At 38.4% G+C, this 26125-nt stretch overlaps 1 protein-coding gene across 6 annotated transcripts in view; it reads right to left on the reverse strand.

Moving 5' to 3' along the window:
• CNTNAP4 (contactin associated protein family member 4) overlaps positions 1-26125 on the reverse strand; it is a 284057-nt gene that overhangs the window by 99119 nt on the left and 158813 nt on the right. For 5 of the 6 annotated variants that reach the window (XM_088830269.1, XM_088830272.1, XM_088830273.1 and 2 more), the window contains exons 5-8: positions 9404-9607; positions 8690-8874; positions 7762-7905; positions 4019-4280 (exon numbers count right to left, since the gene is read on the reverse strand). In XM_088830269.1, coding sequence (XP_088686395.1) covers positions 4019-4280; positions 7762-7905; positions 8690-8874; positions 9404-9607 — 795 coding nt within the window. The remainder of the gene's footprint in view (positions 1-4018; positions 4281-7761; positions 7906-8689; positions 8875-9403; positions 9608-26125) is intronic. The other variant, XM_088830270.1, reaches the window with a different exon arrangement.

The following is a 26125-nucleotide window of genomic DNA, read 5'->3' on the forward strand; positions in this document are numbered from 1 at the left end:
CAGTGTGTGGGTTCCAGAGTTGTGCTGTATTTGTGAGGGAACCTTCAGAAAACTATTCTTGAACCTCATTTGTAACAGACATCACTTACTTACAATGAGGAAACTTTTATGACCCATCTATGGGATGTATTACTCAAGTTAAATAATGAATGACTAGTGCTATTCTCGTTTCAAACACAGAGACTATGAAGCACAAGAGGATAAACCAGTCACCCAAAGAAGCATCCAACTGGTGATCTGACACCAAAATCCACATTCTTCTCAGCCTGCAAGATGGGTGGTGACCTTGCCGCTTGGTTCCTGTTAAACAATTAACTTTGAGAAAGAGAAAAGCAGCCCCCAAGAGCCTAGGGCTAGTGACTGGTACTCTCAGGGGGGCCCTGACCGTGGGAGATGCTGGAGAGCACCCAGAGCTCAGCAGTAGGGCCCCCTGCTGAGCATAAACAAGCTCACGGAACATCAAGATCAGACAAGGTCACTCTGTTACTACAATGAAATGGGAGCCAAAATCCCTTCAAAACTACTCTACAATCCGGTTTAAGTACAGACAAAAGCAAGGCTACTGTGCAAACTACAAAAAATATCAAATATTCTCCCAGACAACATGAATGACAACTTACTTTTGAAATCAATTACAAATTTAACTTTATTTCATGTCTCCACCCTTCAAAATAAAATTTACAAAGATACTTAACTACACAAATTCCCTCACCTCCTGGCAGCAGCATTTAATCCCCACCAGTTTTCCACTTCCTTGAAACCTCCCTCCAAATCATCTAACATAATCCAAAATTCTATGACGTCATCCTTAACACCTTTGTGATGAGACTCCCCATGGTTCCCTGGGTGAGGGTCCTCCCTGTTGCAAGATGCAACAAACCCAACCTGTTCGACAGTAAGAGTGATCACTGTGGTCTCTGGGTGGAAACCACTGACAGCTCCAGCTGGAAGAATAGAAGAATAAATGGAAAGGTTTGTAATGCAGGTGGCAGGAGAAGGTGGGATTGTTTATAAGAACCTTCTCCCCTCTCCCCGTCTTCCCCTCCTCCTCCTCCTCTTCTCTCTCTCTCCTTCTGTCTCTCTCTCAGACCCAAAACACACAGACATACAGAATACAGGAGGAAGAAAGAGGTATCTCTCGATTCCTTGTGTATAATCTTCAGGGACCAGTCTTAAACCACTACAGAAATATTATGACACTTTAGCTGCCGTTACTCTCCCATAAGATTATAACAAGCATCCATGGAATAGGGCGTGCAAAGCAGAAAAAGAAAAAGTCTGCTGTATAGGTAGGTTCTTTGCAAAAGAGCAAAGGCAGTTATACAAAGGCCATTACTCAAGGAGCGACTAAAGGATTTCGTCTGTTCCAAATAACTTTCAGTGCTCCAAAACTGTGCCAGACATTCCCATCCTCACTAACTACATCCACCAGAAATAAAGGTCCATGACACCAGATAGCTCTTGCCAAGAAGAAAACATGGAGGTCACGGCTGTCAATCGTGTTAGGGGGAAGCAGGACTTTCAGGGAGTGATGAGGTTCTAATGTGAAAGACAGGAAAATTCCATTAGTGAAAAGAAAGAACTTTAAAAATGGCTTCTCCTGGGTGAGGGGAATCAAGAAGGCAGTCCCTCTGTCAAGGTCACAAGAACCAGAAAGCTCAGTCATGGAAACACGCAGAACTCATCATCTGCCAGGCCCTGCCCACGGGAGCAAGAAGCTTGTTTTCAAGCCTGATTTTCACCTTTAGGCAAAAACAATAGCAGAAATGTGAAACTCACAGCAAAACCTCAAATTTGATAGTCAAGAATTTGTTTTTTAACTAGGAAAATACAACCATATTGTCGGTTAGATTCTTGAGTGATTTTTGCTCTGTCATGTATAAAGATGCCAAACACTGGCAACACTGTGAGTCACAAGTGACTCTGTAGGGCTGCTAATATGAGCTATGATTTAGACTCATATAATATCTTTACTGTTTCAAAAATGACAGAAACTGACATAATATTTTTGAACAATTCCAAATAATGATTTGCAAAACTCTGCATCACATTAAAAATTTAGCCTGATAATTCAAACATCTGCACAATTCCATTTTTCCTCAATACAATGGACATTGTATTTTCATTCCATTGTAAAAGACATTAAAAACTTTGAGTTTTGAAAATACGTAAAATTAATAATTTATATCTCCAGTAGTAAAGAAAAACTGAGCCATCCTCATGTAATAGAGTGATTTAGTGTAATGTGATACTAACCCACCAGGTCATCGATTCTCTTCAGAGTCACTATGATACATCCTGACAACTGATTAAATTATCAAACACTGTATCTGTGAAAGTCTTCTCTATGAGAGAAACAAATGGACCACACACCCAGACCATTTAGAGAGTCCACTTTCAAATGCAAAATGCACTTTCCTTGCTGAAACTAGCAAAAATTAATATTTTAAAAGAAACTAGAAAGATGGGAATGGGAGATTTGGTGTGTAAAGTCCTACTTTATTATCTGAAGTGTAACAATTTTACTATATTAACATTCATATTTTGCCAAGGATCCTTATTTTTAGCTATGGGCACTAAGTCATATGATGTCATAATAGTAAGATTGTACGCAGATTTAAACATTAATTTTTAAAATCATTCGAGGTGGTCTAGATAGATTTACACCTAGTAGTTTATTAAATCTGCAAGCCTGTAAAGTGTTTAGAAATGAACTAGCTTCATGGGGCTCTGTACAATAACACTGCACTGAAGCAGCTTCTCTAAGATGCTAAAAATTAGGCCATGAATACAACCACCCCAGAGGATGTCAAACACATCAGAATAAACTACACATTAATGGCAAGCTTATATTTTTAGGCCCTCATTTTAGGGAACCTATTAATTATTAATATGACACTGATTAATTTATTTCCTTTTGTCAAGCCTGCAAATCTACCACAATTTGAGTGTTACATTAAAAAGTCACAGCACAGTAGTTCTTAAAAATTATAATTGATATTGAAGTTTCACTTCCCACATTCAAACTACTGTGGTATATGAACAACAAAAAAGAAACACGAAGACCCAGCATATTCATTTGTATACTACTTGTTTCTTACATTCGGTTTCCAACTGCATTTTAACCTTTTTTCCTCTCTCGCTCATATTCTATCAATTTTGGTCATAGTTAATATAGATAAGTAGTACAATGGCATCTTTACATTGTTTTTAAAGATCATTTATTAAACCAATATAGCAATTTACCCCAATGTGACCTCTAGTTGCCTGGCTTGGGTATTATTCCATATATATGAAAATTTGATGGAGATCCTTTGTCAAGAACTATATAATTTTAATGAAGAGACAAAAATATCCCTCACCCAAAGCACTGACCTAAATTAGACATTAATTTTCCAGACTCTCATAGAGTCTCCTTAATTATATTACTTCCAACCATTAAAATGGTACCGTATTGCCTAGAAGTGCAGAGAATTCTATTTGGTTCCCGAATGAGGAACTTCACATAGATCTTTTCCCCAAATATATGCAACTCCACACAGATTACAGCAGCAAGCAAAGTTAATCTGACTAAATAATATAGAGACACCAATCCCCAAAAGACTCCTCCCCATCTCTCAAAGACCAGATAAGATTTATAACTGTGTTATACAAAGACTCATCTTCCATTGAAGACCCCAAACTTGGGATCCATTTCAAGTCTTTCATATTTTTCTTAAAATGCATTTCCTCAGGATACATTGATTTATCTGGAGTGGGCAAGAGGGTCATGGAAGGAAATTTCTATTCCCGTACAACTATCATTTTGGTTAATAAGAACTGCTAGTGCTGAAGCCATATTTAAAAGAAAATTGGAATCCAGTTCCTCTAAGGAAGAGATAATCTTATTAACTCAAGTATTCATTTGTTAAACAAATATTAATTTGGGGGTTAAGCATAAAATTTTACAGAGAAGGGACAGAGAGATAATGAAATCTTTCAAATCCATATGCTTTGCCTGCAGGAATACACTTATTACCTGCTGTGATGTCACTGGGTAATTTTCCTGGATGGTAGAGATGCAGCTTAAGTTTTCCATCATTAAGAAAGAGGAGGAGACCCCCTGAAACCAGTTGAAGCTCCGTGAATAACAGCAGCCCAGCCTCATTCCAGGTTTGAAACTGAAAAGTGGCAGAAATCTCATCCTCCCCGAAAGAGCCCGGCAGTGCCAAGTAGCTCCTGGGGCTCGGGAAAGTCACGGGCACGGGCTGCGGCTGTGAGCAAGCGAATGACACGTTCCCCTGAGGAGAGAGGGAGAGGAGGGCTGTGAGAACGGCACGCCACGCTAGTCATCGAGTCTGAACCACCTCACCACCCCTGGTCTCAGACAACAGGGAGAACTGCTACCAACGCGGGTGTTGAAGCCTTGCCATGCATCTTAAAGGGTCTTCAAATCCAGTGACACACAGGCAGGCAAATCTCTCCTGGAGCTTTCTGGGTGAAACTGTTTTCTTCCCGTTTCTCAAATTTCACAAAGGCATCTAACTCAAAGCAATGGAATTCAATCAAAATTTATTTAAAACAATTCTTTATTTATGTTTTACTTGGTTTTCCCTTCCTACTTTTGCTGCCTTTGGCTTCAAAGCCACTCCATAACATAACCAATTAATGAACTACTGGTTCCCATTCCATATTCTTTCATAATTTTCTGTTACCATTGACATATACAAATATACATTAATATACACACACATATATGTGCATATACATATTTAAGGTATGTGTTCAGTTATATGTATATTCACACATACTTAAATATATATTTGGAATACATATAACAACACACTGGACATTATTTGCTTTATAAAAATCAGAGCCATGTTTTATGTTGTCTGCTATACCATGATTTCATCATTAACAAATACCTTATGGAAATCCCTTTGAGTTATCTGGTGAAAGTCTAATTCCTACTTTTATTGATTAGGCAATATTCTACTATGTGAATGGTCGAATTTTCAGTCAATTGTTTTCTTATCAAGGAGTTTTCCCAGTGGCTCAGTGGTATAGAATTTGCCTGCAAAGCAGGAGATGTAGGTTTGATCCCTGGGTTGGGAAGATCCCCTGGAGAAGGGAACAGCTACCCACTCCAGTATTCTTGCCTGTAGAATTCCAGGGCAGAGGAGCCTGGTGAATTACAGTCCATCAGACTGCAAAGAGTTGGGACACGACTGAGTGACTGACACTTTCACTTCCACTAGTATGCTGTCACTTTGTTTCAAAGCTTTGCCTCTCTCAACAAAGCATGAATACGCTTCTCTACGTGATGGCATTTTCAGTTCTTCAGAAGACAGTTCTAAACACAGAGCTAGTGTGTCTACATATTTTAATAAGTATTTCTAGTTTCTATCTTGAATTTCAAAAAAAGTTAGTCTCCACATTTCCAACAGTAGTACACAAAGACTCACTTTTCCCACATCCTTGGCAGCAATAAGTATCACATTTCTTTTAAATTTGCATAAGTTCAAGGACAAAATGCCCACATTGTTACTTATCTTGCCTTTTTCATGGGTTTGTTGCTCTTTGGCCTCACCTTCATCAGAAGGGTCTGTCCATACCCTCTGCCTATCTTTCCTTTTTTTTTTTTAGGTTTAACATTGCACAATACAATGTACTATTTACATTCTTATTTTGAACCATTGTTTTCTTTTTATCATTATGCTCTTGTCATCATATTTACATGTATTATTTCTTATCTAATGATTTTTAAATAGATCTTCAAGATACATTAGAACTGCATGAATTTTCATTAAAATATTGTACATGAAAGATTATTTTGCTGTTAGAACTAAATACATATTTAAGAATTAAGAAAAAACGTTAAGGTCTGAACTATTTAGAAATAATTAGCATGTTCCTTAACAGGCTTCAGAAATCAAGATGAATGTTTTTATTTTTCCTGAAAATAACCTTCAACAAACCTTCTAAATATAGATTTGAAAAGTCAATGAAATCACTGTTTAGAACAAGACAAGCTGGAACTAAACTACTGGTCTGCTACTGCTACTGCTAAGTCACTTCAGTCGTGTACGACTCTGTGTGACCCCATAGACGGAAGCCCACCAGGCTCCCTGGTCCCTGGGATTCTCCAGGCAAGAACACTGGAGTGGGTTGCCATTTCCTTCTCCAATGTGTGAAAGTGAAAAGTGAAGGTGAAGTCGCTCAGTCGTGTCCGACCCTTAGCGACCCCACGGACTGCAGCCTACCAGGCTCCTCCATCCATGGGATTTTCTAGGCAAGAGTACTGGAGTGGCTTGCCATTGCCTACTACTGGTCTAGGTTAAACAAAAACATTTGGCTATATTGTGATTCTGTTAAAAGTGAACTAGCTTTCACTGCAGACAGATATCTTGTCCCAGTGAATGAAACATCAAAAGCTGAAGAGTGAAATATACTGACCCATAATGTAAAGGCAATTATAAGACTAGCAAACCTGGTAAAAATGGAAACATTTACCTAGCTACTCTGCAGCAGCAAATCCTCTTGGCAATGAAGAACCGGCTTAGCTACATGAGCAGCTTCTGGAAACTCGTTTTGCGATGAAACACTCACATCTATCTCTTTATCAGAGTTTTATTTTCCATCTAAATCCTCTTTTCCCTTTTACATAAAAAAAAACTATTTAAAAAAATCTAGGTGGATGGTGTGCTCATATAAACACTATCAACTCACACAGAGAATTAAAAATAAAATATTTTATAAGCAATAAATAATCCCGTGATGCACTCTGGGTTTTGCTGACACAACGTGAGCTTTACTATATATTTTGAATTTTGAACAACTAAAGAAATGTATTCCAATGGTTGGATGTGTCTGCTTTTCTATCAGCAAGCGGGCTAAGCTGGAAACCACATTTCCCAGAATCTCTTTTCTTGTCTGGGCCCAGTTAAAAGTTAGCCAAAGAGGAAGCTGACAAAACACCTGAGTCAGAAGTGAAAGGCTGGCCACTTTCCCCTGAAGTGTTTCTCTGTGTGATGACGCACAGGGAAGGATGAGGACAGAGAGGCTGGTGACTATCCCCGCACGACCTGCCTCTTTCACTCTGCTCCATCTCTTCTTCCAGACAGCTGACCTCCACTTTCCAGTTCTTCCCACTGTTAAGATCCAAGTCCTGAAACAGACCCCTTGTCCTTAAACCCACAGTGGTGCTGCTTCTCTGACTGCACCCTGACCAATACAGCTGTATTTAAATTCTACCACATTTCCATAGAATTAGAACATCATGTGCCTGACCACCACTGCCCTTGGCAGATGCAATCTTGTAAGAGCCTATTAACTTATTTTATTAGTTATGAATGACCATGGCAAAATACAAATTTTTCAACTGCTTCTCTAATATACATGCATGTTATCTGATTCTAGGAAACCAGTATTCTGCTTCAGAGAGTAAGTCAGGGAGTATCTTATTAAGGAAATTACAGAGCAAAAGAAATTAGTCTCCGGGGACCAATAATATCACAACAAAATAAAATGATCAGTTGTACCAAGAAAAGAACCTGCTTCGTTTCATATAAAAATAAAATAATCATGACCTGTGAATTTTAAATGTTTTGCATAGAATTAATCCCATACATGCATATTGCCAAGCTGAGAACTGAGAATTTTTTTTTAAAGAACAAGAGTAAGGTCTGAAATATCATGTCAATTGGGAATTCAAAATGAAGCATTTTGGGGGGATGGAAAGCCACAGTCTTCCTTTTTTTGTTCACATGAAGACTCTCTTACCATAACAATCATCTGTGGGTCCTGTCGCTTGGCCAAATCAATGATATCCACTCCATTGTAAAAGAGATTTTCTAAACACCCATGAAAGTGTTTATGGGAGAATGACACTGGTTTTCCAGGTGCTGGAATCCCTCCAAAGCTGATCTTAGAAAGAAAAATGGCATCAATAATATTGTTTAGTGATTTTCTGACAATCTGCTTAAATAATTACGATTAGCAACCGTAGCTGTAAGCATCACAGACAGACCAATTCTTCAGTACTCCACACTGCCATCGTGTTAATTTCAAATAGAGAGTTAAAAACAATTAAGATGCAGGTTTTAAAATAAGTTTATATGCATTCAGTTTTCACTGATAATAGAGCTCGATTATTCTTACAAGTTGTTAATCAAACCTGATTTTAATATTTATTGGTGGCTGAAGAAAAATACATGTTTATCTCCATAGTGACTGGTTTTAACAATGTAACCAATTATAATGACATTTTATTTTATATACATTTCTGGCATATATTGATTTTTGTGCATTTGAATTGGTTATTGATGAATCAGTTAACCTATTCATTGCTACATTCTTTCCCTATATCTGCACTGTTCAGGAGTGCTCTTTGCCCTCCACCTCCAAAATCATGCAACACAGTCTATGTTTATTGTGGTAATGAGATCTCTTCAGGGAGATTTCCTGCATACACACTTCAGGCAAAAAAGATGACATTTCTTTATAAAGATAAATTAACATGCGGGGAGAAAAATGAAGCCTCAGTACTATAGGCACAAAATTCACTACCTAAGTGAGGGTACCTAGAGGAACACTGCCTCAAGACCTTGACTGACTCTGGAGGTGGGTTTTCTAGAGCGTACTGCCTTCTGTGTGACCTCACCACCTAGACATCACGAAGTCTGCATTAATTGAAACGTAACCATCACACCTCATAATTGAGATGCAGGTAACTGAACCCGCCCTGGGCACGGAAACGATGCCTGTGCTCGTCCACTGTGAAGTTGACCTGTGTGCCCAAGCGCTGGATGAGCACGGAGTGCCAGTGCTGGTCGTCCAGCAGGCTGCCCAGGGTGAGCCTGACCGGGGCACGAGCCGAGGCTGGCTTCACGTCACCTGAGAGGAGAGAGAAAAGAACAGAACCATGATTCCCAGCCTAAAAAAAGAGAAAAGCATTCTTTCGTGGGGACCAGTCTCCTTCCATGCACCCCAGCCGAAACGCTAGTCTGATTTTACCGCAACTTTGAATGCAATATCCTCTCAACCTCGCTGTCATTTCTTCCACTGTTAATTCTCTTTATTAGTATCACCCATCATCACGTGCTCATTTTCAATGAAAATTTTATCTTTGCTACAACCTTATTATTTTTACTACCTCAGTATTTTTCAGTAACCCATCCCTTCCATCAAGATGTTTGAAAATAACTAAGTGGTTCTATCAGTACTGTGTGAGAAACATCAAATGAGGGTCCTGAATAGTTTGCAAATTACATGAAAGTGCAATATTGGCATATATATATATATACCCTTGAATGTGGAAATAAGGTACCTTAATTGTTGAAAAAGATGAGCTATAAAAGAATAAAGTTACTAAGGTGATAGCTAAATGACCAGATTTTCAAGCTCTTTAGTCAAAGAGTTTTACCTGAATTAATAAGCAAAAAGAGTTTTCCTCTTCTTAATTCCAGTGTGATGTGATCTCCATTTTGCCCTTCCCAGTGGAGTAGAATCCCATCACTCTGCATGGTTTTAAATTTCAAAGAAATTACATCCTTTATCGGGCTCAGAGATTTTTTATCAAATCTGTAGAGAAGGCAACTTTTTCCATCAAGATCAACCACCTTTGATCCTAGACAAAGATATTAAAAGTCGTTCTAAGGATAAATATGCTTTTCATTAAAGTATTTAATAACTATATCTATGAGAGGATTATACATATACCCATACATATATAGTTAGCTCCAAGTCAATCATAATAATGGAAAATAAAACCACCAAATGTCTAATTCCTTCTTGATACTTGAGATTGATTCCATTTCAGGCTTTACCCACCTATTTACAAAATTCATGATCTAGAAATACATTTTGAAATGTATGCCTAATTTCTCTTATATTATTAAAGACTGTTTCTTAACCCATAAAAACATCAGGAAAAAGGTTATAATTAATACCTCTAAAACCACTTTGCATATTTCATGATCAACATTTTCAATTACTTTCTTAAATGTTGGAGTTAAATGGTTTTTTAGCTTCTGAAAAAGTAGAAATCTTTTTCTACTTTTGAAATCTCAAAATTCTTTCATACATGCCATATATAAAAGAGAGCCACATATAAATACATACATATACATCAGACTCATCAAATGGCACCTCAAATATATAGTAACTGACCTTCGTGTTATATTTTATTATTTTTGTGGCTAAGTAATAGTATTTAAGAGCAATACTATTTTCTGTCTTCTCAAGAGTGTTGTTGGAAAGATACTCGCTTAATGACATTATAAGGGCTGTTCTGCCGTGTCTGTGTCGTAACTGTGACATTGACAGGTTTTTCAGCTTTCTGACAGGGTCTTATCTACTCCTTGTCAAGATCACTTTCATTCAGCTCATCTGAAAGAAGATGTCATGTTATACCAGTAACATAACAGTACATCTGTCAAAATCAGTTGTACCCTGAGCAAGAGACACAAAAAAGAGCTGATAATACTCAGAAAGCCTAGCAGCATTTCCTACATTTCACAAATCAAAGATTTTTTTTTTAAAAAAGCAATTACCCTTGAGAGTTCATTTATGTAATAAATGAAGAGGTTAGGGAAGCCCAATAAAATAGGAGGCTATTTTTCAATTGTTTAGGTGACTTCTCCCAGTCAACAGAACGACATTACAGTTTACTCATCTTGTTTCATTCGACAAAATTATTACATCAACTTGTATGCTCAAATATGCATTTCATTCAGATTATCCATCATATTTAATGTGAACCATTTATATTCACCACCACCCAAAATTTTTTTCAACTATTTTATGCAGCTATCTTTTGGAAATTCAGAGGTTTGATTTTTCCACATCTTGTTAATGTGCTTATAAAGAATTCATTCACCAAGTGCACATGAATAAACATTGCATTCTGTAGAAAGAATAATGTTAACTGAACAATTATTCCTTGTTATATAGCTGAATGAAAGTGCATGACACAAACATAACTCTGTGTCAAATACAAATGACGTGTTCTATGATTATCAGATTACAATAAATTAAGAAAAATTCCAATAAGACAGACCTTAAATGCTGACACATTTGCAGCAATGCAGTTATCTCTGAGTTAATGCATCGCTTAAAGGCAACTATCATTATAATGATTTTATTTCAGATAAAGTCTATCTTTGGGATTAGCTACCAAGAGATTTTTTTTTCTTCTCCAATGAGGGACTAGTCTGGGATCCTTCAGCCTTCTACTTCTTTTTTCCTCTCTTCTTCACTATAGTTATTATAATGGTCATATTAGCCTTTCATTGCACCAAAAGCTTTGTGCCAGGAATATGTCCATCAGCAAAATGGGATAGCGAGAAACATATTAGACTACTGATGCCTAAGGCAATGGTATATTGTTTCATCTCTTAAATGGAAGCCACTGCCATTTTCTCTTACTCTGACCTATTATGTTCTTAATTCACAGGTATCACACTATGTAATTGGACCCATTCATTAAATAAACACATATTTAGGCCATCTAGTTTGAGGCCCTGTGATGGATGCTGCGATAAAAAGGTGGACCAACCCCATCATGACCCTTGTCCTCACGGAACTTACATTCAGTGAAGACGGACAAGTAGCATGTAAAAAAGTAAATTCATAAACCATTACAGACTGTCAGAGGCATTCTGATCAAGATTAAAAGAAGCCTGGGGTCACTTTAGTTATAGTTGGGGAAGCTCAGTTCTGAGGTCTAGAAACCTGAGGCTAAAGCAGAGGGTAATCAATAATCTTCTTCCTCTTGCCAGACTTCAAGTCCTAAACTTGTCCCCATAAAATAGAATTAGTTCTATTATGTTTAATCTTAAGATGGCTAGACATTCTCCCAACACAGTCTTCCCTTCACTGTCCTGAAAGGAAGCTCTGAGGTTGCTGAGAAACCCCAGGGGCAGTCAGTAATTCGGCTCTCAGAAGGAGAACATAGGAGGGAGGCGGCTACCCTTAAAAGGGGGCCTGAAAACCAGGAGGTAGCGAAGTAGAGGATTCAGTAAACTCATTACAATCACATCACAGATCTCACATCCATGTGAGCAATACCCTTCTGAAAAAAAAAGCTAAAAACAATTCAGAGTGTGAGTACAATGTCAGTACAGGGAAACTTCACATCACATCTGTGTAATATATGTATGAGGATTCTCATAAAACAAGAAATTCTGGATGGTTCCTAACAGTATTACTTTAGATAGAAAGCTCATTTATAAAAGCTATTTACAGAATTTATCTGACATGTTAAAAGCATATGATTTTAAATAACACTCATAAAACCTGTGCTATGATTAAAAACAGTTAAGGATATAAAAATCTGGGACTATCTGAAAAGAATAATCTTTTGAGAGACAGAGGGAGAGAGAGGGAGAATCCAAATTTTCTCCAAGGTGCTGGTGGGAGAGGGAGATCTCTTCGGAAAGCGATGTTACCACTACTAAGAAAACTGGAAAATGAATCAAAGGAATAACTTCATGTCCTCTCAATGTCATGCTGGAGCTTTTTAAAAGAGTCCTGTCTAAGGATTACTTAATTCTAGGTGAATTCACAAATGTCTAGTTTTACTATTTATTACTGATTAGGGCCAGACTCTAAGTTACACATTAATTTATAGTTTTTTTTTCCCCCAGTAAAGATGCAAATAACTTCCATTATGGCAGAAAATATATCCCCAAATATGTTGGTTTTATTGCCCTGTTGGGCATTAACATTCGTGTAGTTAACCTAGTGACAGTAATCCAACATTCTTAGATTCCTATATATACTCAGTCTCTCGAATTGTCTTTGGACTAGCTTTACCAGTCTTTGTATTCCTTCCCTAATAAATCAAATGCACCTTTGATATACCTTTATGCTCTACTTGGATCAATACAGAACTACCATCTGACCCAGCAATCCCATCCCTGGGTATATATCCAGAGAAAGCTATAATTCAAAACAATACCTGCACCCCAATTGCAGCACTGTTCACAACAGCCAGGACATGGCAGCAACCTAAATGACCATCACCAGAGGAAAAGATAGAGAAGACTCGGTACATATGTGACAGAATATTACTCAGCCATGAAAAGAGAATTAAATAATGCCATTTGCAGCAACATGGATAGACCTAGAGATGATTATAATAAGTGAAGTAAGTCAGAAATAGAAAGAAAAATACCATATATGATATCCCTTTTATGTGAAATCTAAAAAAAATGATACAAATGAATTTCTTTACAACACAGAAATAGATCTCAAAATAAAATTTATGGTTACCAAAGGAAAAACATAAGGGGACGTGATAAATTAGATTGGGATTAACATATATACACACTACTATATATAAAACAGATAACTCATAAGGACCTACTGTATATCACAGGAAGTTTACTTAATATTCCATAATAATCTAAATGGGAAAGAATATGAAATATATATCCATATGCATGTATAACTGACTCCTTTTTCTGTACACCTGAAACTAACAAAGCATGGTAAATCAGTTATACTACAATAAATTTTCTTTTAAAAAAGAGCACTGGCAATGCAAACACGTTCTCACAGAAGAAAAAGTCCAGATGACTTATAACACTATTTCTTCATGTTGAAACTGATAGGTGTATGTACCATTAATAAAATTAATCCAACTCAATGCTTATTTGTTTTGATGGAAACACTAAATTAATATCTAAAATAATATTAACATTTAAATTAACATTCAATAACACATTCCAATCTTTTGTCAAACATTTTTTTGGGGGGAAAGAAGCTTTTATATACAATGGAATATATAAATAGGAAAAGTAGAGGTATTAAAAAATGGATTACAACTGAAAGTCAGCGGTTGACAACACTTGTAACAGTAAATGGTCCACTGTCCAAAGATGTAGGAAGAGACATGCTACTTGATTGCAAGAGAGAACTGTTTCTCTAACTGCAAATTTGTTCATTGGTATGCTTATTAACTAAAGTTATATTTTTAAATGGGTTTTTATTTCATTGCTTTAATGCACTGACCTCTAACAGAATATTGAATGGAAATGATAATAGTAAGCATCTTGTCTCACTCCTGATCTCAGGGGAAAATTTGAAATAACCCACTATTAAGTAGGATACATGCTAAAGGTTTTTTGTAGATAACTTCTAACAGATTAAAGTAGCTACTTTTGTTTCCTTGTTGGTAAAGAGTTCTCATCATGAATTAGGTACTGGATTTCATCAAATATTTATTCTACATCAATTCAGATGACATATGATTTTTATTCTTTATTCTGTTAACATGGTGAATCATATTACTCAATTGTGTATGACTGTGTGTGTGTGTGTGTGTGTGTGTTCAGTCATGTCCAATTCTTTGCAAACTCATGCACTGCAGCCTGCCAGACTCCTCTGTCCATGGAATTTTCCAGGCAAGAAAACTGGAGTGGGTTGCCATTTCTTACTCCAGGGGGTCTTCTCCTCCCACGGATCCAACCCATGTCTCGTGAATCTCCTGCACGGGTAGAATTCTTTACCACCTGGGAATACCAAATGTTAAATCTGTATTCCTGAACTAAACGTGCATGATATGTTAGCCTTATGCATCACTGGATTTGATTTGCTAATATTTCACACAAATGTTTTTACTTCTGTTTCCAAAAGAGACTGACCTATAACTGAGGTTATAATTTTAATGATTATATTATCATCAATATTAATAATGTGGCCCTATTATATGCTGGCTCACCATGGGGAGGGCATGAACTCTAATTTTCTATAAATAAATTTCAAATTGTTCTGACATGTTCACCTCCTGTTGGTCTGCACCCTTTCAGCCATTTTTCGTAAGTACATTATACTTAGCCTAGTAGTTAAACCAGCTAGCCAGTGTGGGTTTCAGCCCGCACTCTATCTTAGGCAAGTGTACGAGTTTTCTATCATTGCTGTGACAGACTTTGTTCCATAAAAAGAAAACACAAATTTGTTATTGAACAGCTTTGGAATTCAGAAGTCCTAAAATCAGAGTTGGCAGGGACTGCTTTCCCTCTGATGTCTCTAGAAGACAATCCCTTTGCTTGCCTTTTCCAGCTTTTAGGAACCCCTTCATTCCTTGGCTTATGGCCCCTTCCTTCATGTACAGAACCAGCATGATAGCAACTTCAAATTTCTCTTCCTCACCATCGCTCATGTTTGCATTCATAGTCACATCTCCTTTCCTAACTCTGATCCTGTCACCTCTCTTTTACAAGGATTCCTGTGATTACATTGGGTCCACCTGGATAATTCAGGATAATCTCCCCAAATCAAGATCCTTAACTTAATCACAACTATAAAGTACCTTTGTCATATACGGTAACATATTTACGGTTATAGGGCATTATTCAATCACAGCAAGTTACTTTCTCTCTTTGGCCCTATTCCTTCAACTGTAACATGGGAATAATAAGAGTATACTCTTTTTTGAAAGTGAAATATAGGTGACTTACAATATTGTGTTAATAATAGAATATTCTTCATAGGACTTCGAATAGGGCATTATTCGATCACAGCAAGTTACTTTCTCTCTTTGGCCCTATTCCTTCAACTGTAACATGGGAATAATAAGAGTATATTCTTCATTTGAAACTGAAATATAGGTGACTTACAATATTGTGTTAATAATAGAATATTCTTCATATCTACATAATTTTGGAAGTTAATGGCATATAATTAGACTTCAATAAATGTGAACAATTACCAACGCTAATGCTATTATTTATTATTAGAATATTGGGCAGGGAAAGAGGTATACCAACAATAGTTTAATAAATACATTTGGTGTGTTTATTTTTTTTAAGTGGACTCTTTAAAAACTAATGAATTTCTGAAGTGCACAAGAAATGCTCAATTTCCAATGTCATTGCTGGGTTATGCAGCAAGAATGAGCTTGAGCCATCCGCGGGTTCTGTGGCTTTTTCTCTGTCTGTCAGCAAATGCCTGAGCTGACTCACCACGGCAATTCTCAGTGACCTGAACCCTCCTCAGTGAATACCTCCATCTCAATTCTTCTCAGAGCAGGAATCAAGGACAGAAGAGACTCACAAAGATTGCAAGCCCTGCTCTCGTATCAATTCTCCCTGTGACCCTGGGAAAGAGGTATGGCCTGCTTGATTTGCGTGATTCAGAAATACAACCTCCCACTGAATAAAGAGTTTCCTCAGAGAAAATATTCAGATCTCTTTCAGGGAGTTGTGTCAGAAGTAGAATTGATTCTGCGCTCCTTCTGCAGCACACATTTATGGAGACCTTTCGGCGAACACAGTGAAAGACACACTGATGCATAAAACCAAGCACAGTTTTTCCCCAGAGCTTACAGTCTAACAGGGAGGACACCCGTCCCTGAGAGGTGACTATTCATGCTTCACTTCTGCATTAGAGCTGGGTCCCAAATGATTCCTTCACGTGAAGGGGGAGCCGAACCTCTCAGCCTCAGAGAAGGATGTTAACTAAATGGCAGAAATGCTGCACCTCCGTGAGCAGCAGACTGGTTCCCTACTTCTGCATATTTTACACACAGACACACTCCTCACTGTGATATCTTCCATTTGACCCAGTCCCCTTTCCTCACCCTTGCACCCCACCCCTGCTCTAGAAGTTGGAGGCTTCTCCAATGTGAGGGGGCGCCACTTCCAAAAGCAATGTTTTCCCCACTTTATCAGTGAAAAACACATCCAAGGGCTTGATTTCTCAAATGCCGTGCCATGTCCCACCATGTTAGAATCAGCTAAGGAGAACCTCTTGTGGCTTCCATAAATACTCAACAAACATCCTGAGCTCTGCCCAACGTCCACTAATTCGTTAATAGAATCTCTGAAAGACAACCCTGACAGACAGGTTCCTGAGTGATCCTGAGGCAGACGAAAGCATGAGGGTTATCTGACAAGAAGAACAAGTCAAGAAACCTGTTCTCTGAAAGTAAACAGCCTCATTGCATATGGAATTGTACCGTGGAAAACAAAATTGTTTTGTTTATTGATACCATAGGTGATACTTGCAGAAAGTTGTGGAGGTGGTAGCGACTTGTCCCTGAAAGACGTTTCAGGGAGAAACAGATTCTGTGAGTTAAACCATATTATTATTGATGAGATCAGCTGACTAAGAAACTTAAATCAGAAAAGATGAAATAGGAAATGCATGAACTGGAAAACAAGTCATTAAAAATAGGAAATTGACTTTATTGATGGCCCTGAAAGAACTCTTGAAAAAGACAAGACAGTCTTCTAATAATTGTTAGGGAATCACCCGAAAAACACAAATAGAAAAAGAGTGTGGTGGAAACAGCGATGAACCAAACTCTTCTTGGCTAAATTGAATTCAGTCTTAAACACTGAATACTGCCTCTCTATTTAAAAATTACTACCTGTGAATCACTAAACAGAGGTCCAGTTTCTACTTCTTAAAAAAAACACATTAATCAGACTGTCACCATTAAACTATTATATAGTGAAATATTACAGCTACAGCATGACGTAGAGGCACTTGAGTCTGCATTACAGAACTAGGCTTTAAAGAGATGTAGAGGAGAGACCAAGCGCTCTAGAAATCAACAGGAAATGAGCTGTTCTATTTTTGCATGAATCATTTAAGGGACTCTTGGATTTAAAACAACTAAAAGTAATACAACAAAAAGCAATAAGGCAGACAGGGAAAAGGTGACTTGACTATCATGGTTTTAAATGATTAAGTTAAGGTCAGTGATAACACTCCAGGGGGTTATGGGAGCAAACATCATCATGGCCATTTACATGTCAATCTAAATTAACGTTTTGAATAGACTTGAAATAGGTAATACCTACTTCATCAAGGACACTGGAGCATGTCATGGGAAAATGTAAGCTGGATTTCTGTTTCTAATATTTTAATTTTTGTGATCTCACAGATTCTCAGTTTCCCAATTTGGAACATGTGAAGAATAATTCCAACCTTTCATGATACACCAAAGAAGTTTTTGGCATCCAATGGAAACATCAAAATGCCTTGACATTTATTATTGAGTGGCTCGGTGGTAAAGAATGCACTTGCAGGAGATGCAGCAGACACAGGTTCAATCCCTGGGTCAGGAAGATCCTCTAGAGGAGGAAATGGTAACCCACTCCAGTATTCTTGCCTGGAAAATTCTATGGACAGAGGAACCTGGCAGACTACTGTCCATGGGGTCACAAAGAGACATACATGACTGAGCACACAGGCATGCTATTGCTATAATTTTAATAAGAACAACTTTGGAAACATCATATGTTCATCTCAAAGATCTTTCCCTTTTCATCAGCTGCCACTGCTTGAATATAATAAACTTGGATATTTACATATTCATTCACTTTTTGGTTTATATCACAGAGAATCAGATATTTTTCTTAATGCATCTACTTAAATAATTGCTGAACATTTACTGTGCTAAGTTCTATAGCAGAAGCCTGTGTAACATTGAACACATAGGCTTCTGGCCTCACGGATCCTCAAATCATAAGGAAAAGAAAGACATCATGAGACTCATCCCCATGTGAACAGATGCTCTTACAAATGGTAAATGGAACTTGAAGGAAAAGGACAGGGTTATATGAGAGTTTTGAGTAGAAAAATTCAAATTAGGTTGCTGATTAGGGATGACATCTCTGAGGAAGTGATATTTAAGATGAATAGATGACCGCCTATGAGAAGGTCCAGGGTCAGGAGGCTGTGGGGAGGGGAGGAGAGGGTGGGAAGAGCTGGGAAGGCAGGGAGTCTGGCAAGAGATGGATGGCGTGGAAGGAACTATAGGGAAAATCCAGCTCTACAGGGAGCTGAATTACTGGCAGATCACCTTGAGTCTGGAAAGCTTGCTTCCAGATTTTTCTGGGACAGGTCTATTTTGGATTTGTCTTTAGTCCCAGGACGTAACAGTTGGCTGTCGGTTACTGTCTTTATTCCTAAAGCAATGACTTTCTGGGTTTTCAGTTAGAAGCCCAAAGTGCTTAGCAAGTCTAAGATGGCAGGACTTGAATCCAAAGGTGCCCTTCCCAGAACCAGGCAGATGCTGAATGAAGTCCTCAGGATTCTCATCTCCCGGCTCCTGCTTTTGCCCAGTGCATCGCGGGCACATGCAAGTCAGGGATCAGGCAAGGCTTTAAGGGGACTGTGGATGCAGAAGTCAGGGCTCTCCTTCTGACATCTTGCTTTTCAGTATTCCACCCTAAATTTCTAACCACTCTGGAAACTCTGAACTTTGTCCTCTGTCTCCTAGCAAAATTTGGCTCCCTTCTGCTTGAGTATAATGATATTCTTAGGAGGAAGTCAGTTGCACGTGGATCTCCTGGAATTTGTTTTCCATCTTTCAAGAATCAAGTCCTCTTCAAGTTTCTGCCTGTTTTGAGTTGAACTTCAAAGCACTGAAGCAGCTTTTAAAAAATATATTTTATTCAGGAACTATAATTGTTGTGGGCAGCAAGATAGTCCAATAAAAGCTCTCTCTTATGACTGGTACCTAAAAAGAAATCTCTCTTTTTGTGAACACATGCATGCTACTATTATTATTTTAATAACAACAACTTTGGAAACGTCATATGTTCATCTCAGAGATAGTTCCCTTTTCATCAACTGCCACTGCTTGAGTATAATAAATTTGGATATTTATTATATTATATTGTGGATTATATTATATTGTGGATATATTATAATGTGAATATTATATAATTATTAACGTGGTCCATTAATTTATTTAGGATTGCAAAATGGGCATATACTGATTCTACTATTTCTTCTTTATTTAAATAAATATAACTTAAAACAGAAAGCCCTTTTAATCTTCTATTTGATCGCCTTGAGGTACAGATTACTTAGGAAAACCAGAATAAAGACTTGATATTTTCTCTACATTTATTAGTTTTCAAAGCCTTAATAGCTATCCTAGGTGACCAATGAGAGTTTTCTCTTTTTAGAATTATCATGAACCCATTCCAGTGGTCATGTATGGATGTGAGAGTTGGACTGTGAAGAAAGCTGATCGCTGAAGAATTGATGCTTTTGAACTGTGGTGCTGGAGAAGACTCTTGAGAGTCCCTTGGACTGCAAGGAGATCCATCCAGTCCATTCTGAAGGAGATCGATCCTAGGTGTTCATTGGAAAGACTGATGCTAAAGCTGAAACTCCAACACTTTGGCCACCTCATGCGAAGAGCTGACTCACTGGAAAACACTCTGATGCTGGGAAGGATTGGGGGCGGGAGGAAAAGGGGATGACAGAGAATGAGATGGCTGGATGGCATCCCCGACTCGATGGACATGAGTTTGAGTGAACTCCGGGAGTTGGTGATGGACAGGGAGGCCTGGCGTGCTGTGATTCATGGGGTCGCAGAGAGTCGGACACGACTGAGCGACTGAACTGAACTGATTCCTTTAAATATAGTTAATATGCTTCAAAACTGCAGTTACCAACTTTACTGATGCTAAAATATTTCCATCTTTGGTCAGTGAGGGCCTCTTCAGTTGGCTCTGTGTTCTTTTGACATAATCCTGATGGGTTTTCACAGTGTCCTTATTTCTTGGAATTTTAATAGCTAATCTTATTTTAATTTTAATATAACTTCACCTATCATCAAATTAAAATCTTAAGACCATAAACTCTGCAAAGAATTAGAATTTATCTACTTTGATTTTAGGCCAATAAGAATCTATCCTCTTTTTAAACTTTGACATAAAATAGGACCCCTCAGCAGCAGTATTAGTTGATAAACAACCTGAGAGCAGGGATTGTATTTAATGCATCTTGTCAAGATTTCAGCAGTTAACATGTTGTTAGCTGTCAGTTGCTCAGTCATGTCTAATGCTTTGTGACCCCATGGGCTGTAACCCACCAGTCTCTTCTGTCTGTGGAATTCCCCAGGCAAGGATACTGGAGTGGGTAGCCATTCCCTTTTCCAGGACATCTGTTGGAGTTGCTTAATGATTAGATACTGGATTCAATCACAACTATTCTTCAGGTAAATATAACACATTTCCTGCTTTTCCTTTCCCCGCTAACCCAACAAGTGGTGTGAGAGAGCTGCACCCTGAGCAGACAGAAGTCTGTTACCTAGTTTTCTCTCAGGGTTTTTTACCCACATAAACACTTGTACCTCTCAGGCTACTTTATTACATTTCCTGTTAATATATTTTCTAAGCAGAAATCTATAGATGTGAGTAGTTCTGTCTTTCAGTATTTTTTACATTACAAAATGCACACTCTTATTTTTTTAAGTTAATGTGTTTTGCACTATCTGACTTATTTCCATCTACTAAAAAGAATCCACAATTTTCTCTTAAGTGGCCTGCCTCTAAGCACATAAACATACTAGAGTGACACTTCTGCACGTGTCTTCTCTGCCAGTCCTCTCACTCAGTCCTTGCCCTGGGCTCCATGCCTGATCTCTAACAGGCTGGGTGTGCCACTTGGATGATGGGAACAGCCGGCCTGAGGCTCCCCAGACCTGCTGCCATTCATTCATTCATCTATCCAGAAGACTATCTAGTTTCAACATCATGGAATGTGCGTGATGTGACTGGGAGCAGAACATACCTTCTGACCTAAACAGGAAGTACTAGAGAAGCTGTCAGAAAGAGTGATTTCCACACCGAGAAAAAACCGTGAGTTAAAGAATTATCTCGGGAGGGGAATAAAGGCTGGATGTGTGTGATGGCCCCATGTATCATTTAAAGATCCTAAGACTAGAAAAATCATGAAACCACAGCAGTTCAAAGACACTGATTATTTTTGCTATGGCCAGGCAGTTGGATCTTCTTCTGCTGAGGACGAGGAAGGAGAGACCATGGACTGCAAAATGAGTGTTCACATAAGAACTGGAGAAAAGAAACCAAGAATTTATTCTCATGGCAACTGCTTCAGCAGTTCACCCACAATTAAACATTATCTCCTGCGGCTTAATTACCATTCCGAAGGACTCCTCGACACACTCACTTGAACCCAGTTATTTTCTTTTCTTGCCTTTTGTTTACCATTGTTTATTCTTTGGGACACACTGCATAGAGCAGTATTTCTTCACCATCAAACACTGTCTTTTTCTTTCTTCCACAAGTTATTTCCTTCCCTACACCTCTTGTCCAGATCTATAAACATGTTCGCAGTGGCTATGGCCAAGACATCTGAAATTTATCCTTTCCCTTTGAACCTATAAAATTTAGCTTCTGCTTCTCTCATTACTCAGGAAACAACTTCAGGTTTACCGACAAAAAGGTAGAACATGCTCTTTGATATGGATTTTCCATTCACTTGATGCTCCTTCATAACAAGTTACTGCTCTAACTCATTGGGAGAGAGGGTAATAAAACCATGTGTGGGTCTCACAACAGCCACTTTCCCAGCAATATTCCCAGGGACAGCTTGCATGTATAACTCTAGCCAACACGCATTAGGCACAATGGGGAGGGGGTGAGGTTAAGTTTGGCAAAAAATGCACACTACCTGAAAACAGCATAAAGGACCTGTGTTAATTATGAGAGACATGCATTTCTGTCTTTCAAAGACATGAGTAGTTGTACAAACATAGCTTTAAACTTTATACTTTCATTATTAACAGTAAGTAGAAAGATTGTGACTTAATAACTAATAATACTGTATAGGTTTCAATTCTGTATCTTCAACCCAGAAGCTATGGAGTTCCAATCTTCCGTACTTTTGTTGCTCAAACTCACTGAGTCAACAGTGGGATTAATTTTTTCTCCTGCTCCCTTCCAGAACTTATTTGTTCTCCAGTGCCTCCTAGTAAATGGTATCACCTTCCAGACAGTCGCTCAAATCTGAAAACTCAGTGTCTACTCACATAAAATCACCAAATTCTCTTGATGCAATAGTGAAAGAGAAAGTGTTGTCATGCGGTCCTATCCAACTCTTTGTGACCCCATAGGCTGCAGTTGACCAGGTTCCTCTGTCCATGGAATTCTCCAGGCAAGAATTTGGAGTGGAGTTGCCATTCCCTTTTCCAGTGGATCTTCCCAACTCAGGGATTGAACCTGGGTCTCCTGCATTGCAGGCGATTCACCGGGGCCTCCCTGGTGGCTTAGATGGTAAAGAATTCAACAGTAGCCTCATCATATTGTGAATCTGATTCAATTCAGGAGAACTCTCTCTCCATACTGCTGGTCCTCTCGTCTGAGACTCCAGCTGTCACTTGCACAAAGGAATTCAAGAAACCTTCCAACTGAGCTGCTGCCTTTAATCTGTACCCCTCATGGAGCCCTCCACCCTGCGCCCACATTTTAGTCTGAATGACAATTCTCAAATGCAAACTGATCCTCCAAGCATATAGACTGATCCTCATTTGCAGGCTTGACTGGAACACACCCTTTCTCTTATTTGGACCATTTTTCCAGCCTCCCATGTAAAAATATCTGCACCTTAGTCTCAAAACCTACTCAGATAAACTTTCTCATACTAACCTTAGTCTATCAATCACTTCATTCCTAACACCTTATACTAATGGTACCATAATTTGCTTTGGGTTTGTGTAATTTTTATGACATCACACTTTCTCATCTTTAAGGAAGTATATATTAATTTAAATTCCTCCCTACACCCTACCCCCCAAAAAAAAGTAGATTACTTTTTTTGTCAGTGTTATTAGATATTTAAAGGATGAACACAAGTTTGATTCATCAAGAGTACTAGTTTTGGAAGGTGATGGATCTGATTTCAGATCCTAGAAACTAACACAGGCTGTGTAATTCCAGAGTCCTTGATTTCTCTCAGTCCACTTTTCCCCATGTTAGGAGGCTTTTGAAGCACTATACTACACAATATTCTGGAGTAAGTTGCTCAGGCAACCACACACACACCCCAAAGTCATGATAACATGATGTAGGCAATGGGAACACACAAGCCAGCAGGTAGATAAAATGCTCCAGGCCTTCCTCAAGGCCAAAGCAGGCCCACTTCACTGCCAACATGGACAGGTGTCCAGAGACTGCTCTGGGAGAGACTCTGCTCATACTGCATCCTTAACACTTTTCCTTTTTTTTTTTTTTTCTTTTTTTTGTAAGGATTGCAAAAGAATGGCCTTGCATATCTGGAGAAAATCCAGTCTGATCTGGGCTACTCAGGAGACTTGCAGACAAAATCCTAAGCTGGATCTTGTGCTGACCTATAGCTCACCCTGTTGAGGGCGGGGAACACTAGTGATCACAGTTATTTCTGTGCCAGGCAACCCAGAGCAAGCCACAGGGGTCATTTAGCAGATCATACAATGGTAACATCCAAGTACCGACTTCACTATGTCATTAAGATTATAAGAAATAGTATCTGACACATATTAACTCTCCAGTAGTGATAATTAAATAGTATTAAATGTTTTAGTAAACTAATATTCTGCAAGGCTAATGCTATGCATACATGGAGAGTAAGAGTGCTGACTACGGTGTAATTGAGGAAGTAAAGTCAACTTGATCAAACACATTCCCATAAGGCTTGTTCACGTTATTTTGGTCATCCATGAGAGTACTTTTCCATTGTTTATTTTTTCCTCTTTTATCCAAAATTATCCAACAGAAGGGGACAACAGAGGATGAGATGGTTGGATGGCATCACCAACTCAATGGACATGAGTTTGAGCAAACTCTGGAAGACAGTGAAGGACAGGCAAGCCTAGCGTGCTGCAGGCCACAGGGTCTCAAAAGTTGGACATGACTTGGCAACTGAACAGCAACAACAATATCATTTTACCATGTGTTTTTATGTTTGAGTTTAAAATACTTCCTCTCAGTATTGATCCTTCAACCGTGGGTCCATGAAAAAAGGAGATTGACTAAATGCACGGATGATGTACTTTACTCCAAGAGACAGCAAATGAAGTCACAGTGAAAACCATGTTCCATGGGGCTGCAGATCAATACAAGGGTGGGAGACGGGAGGAAGGTGAGTTATCATCTAGTACAAGGCAGCAGAGAACTCAAAGGAACTTGCAGCCACTTCACAGGGACTCAAAGACCCTCCATTCCCAGCAGCCACTTCATAGGGACATTACTAAAATAGACTAGCATCAATAGCCTTGTTAAAGTAATGTTGAATTTACATATGAGATTCAAAATATGAAGTGTGTACTGCTGGGAAAACTGCTTAATATTTCTAAGACTTCTTTGGATGGGTGATTTTTAGGATTAAATTAGAATATCTATAAAAACTGTTATCTGACGCAGAGTAAGTACTCAATAACTATTTGCTATTATTATACAGTGATAAATATTTTGCAAAGTGGATGCTCTGAACCAGTAGAAAATATAACTATAAATACGAATCATTTTGGAGTTTGCTTTGCTGATTGTCCATTGTATGGCATGGGCTTTGCTAAAATTCCACAATCCCAAAACAAATAAGACTGTCCGGATTCTGTGTTCCAGAATCATAATCTGGAGTGGGATTTTTTTTTTTTTAAGGATAATTTTATTCAAGTGAGATCACTGTAAAGGGAGGAGCTAACACATACCAGGAGCAGCTGAGCTGAACTGCAGAAGCCAAGAAAGCTACCAGGAAGTCAGGCAGATGGTGAGAAGTTAAGCTACCCATGGCTCGTCTCGGATTTAACAGCTGGAGGAGGCAGAGCATGAGCTGGGGTTCTGGAGTCTGGCAGATGAGGCTGCAAATCCTGTCACTTCCTATCTGGGCGACTGGAGCGAGTCACAGTCTCAAGAGTCAAATCTCTAAGCTTTAGCTTCCTCATTTGCAAAGCAGGGGAATGGAAGAGTTACCTAATAATATTTATCTGGTCTTGGTTTTGAATTATAAACTAACTGCTTAATGTGGTGTCAAACATACAATAAGCACTCAAGAAAAATGTTACTTTTAGAATTATAAAAATTAATCCTATTAACATGAGTGTTCTATTGCTATTAATACAATCATGACATTTCTGTCAACATGGTTTCTCTGTCCGACACAGTGCAGACAAATTCAACAAGCTGCCTGTCCTCTTTATGACATGCCTGCCTTTTACATAAATAAAGTGAGCCTGAAAAAGTGATTTGAGACACGTGAGAAGAAAGCTTCAGTGGCTAAAGAAACAGGTTTCCTAGAGGAATCAGGATGCAGTGGAAATGAACAGTCCTTCTGTGGACTAAGTTGTGAAACAGTGCGCAGATTACTGACTGCCTCCAAACCTCAGGCTGCTGGT

This window comes from Moschus berezovskii, chromosome 22, assembly GCF_049115385.1.
Source record: "Moschus berezovskii isolate FMDL1 chromosome 22, NW_MosBer_1.0, whole genome shotgun sequence".
NCBI classification, from domain to species: Eukaryota; Metazoa; Chordata; class Mammalia; order Artiodactyla; family Moschidae; genus Moschus; species Moschus berezovskii.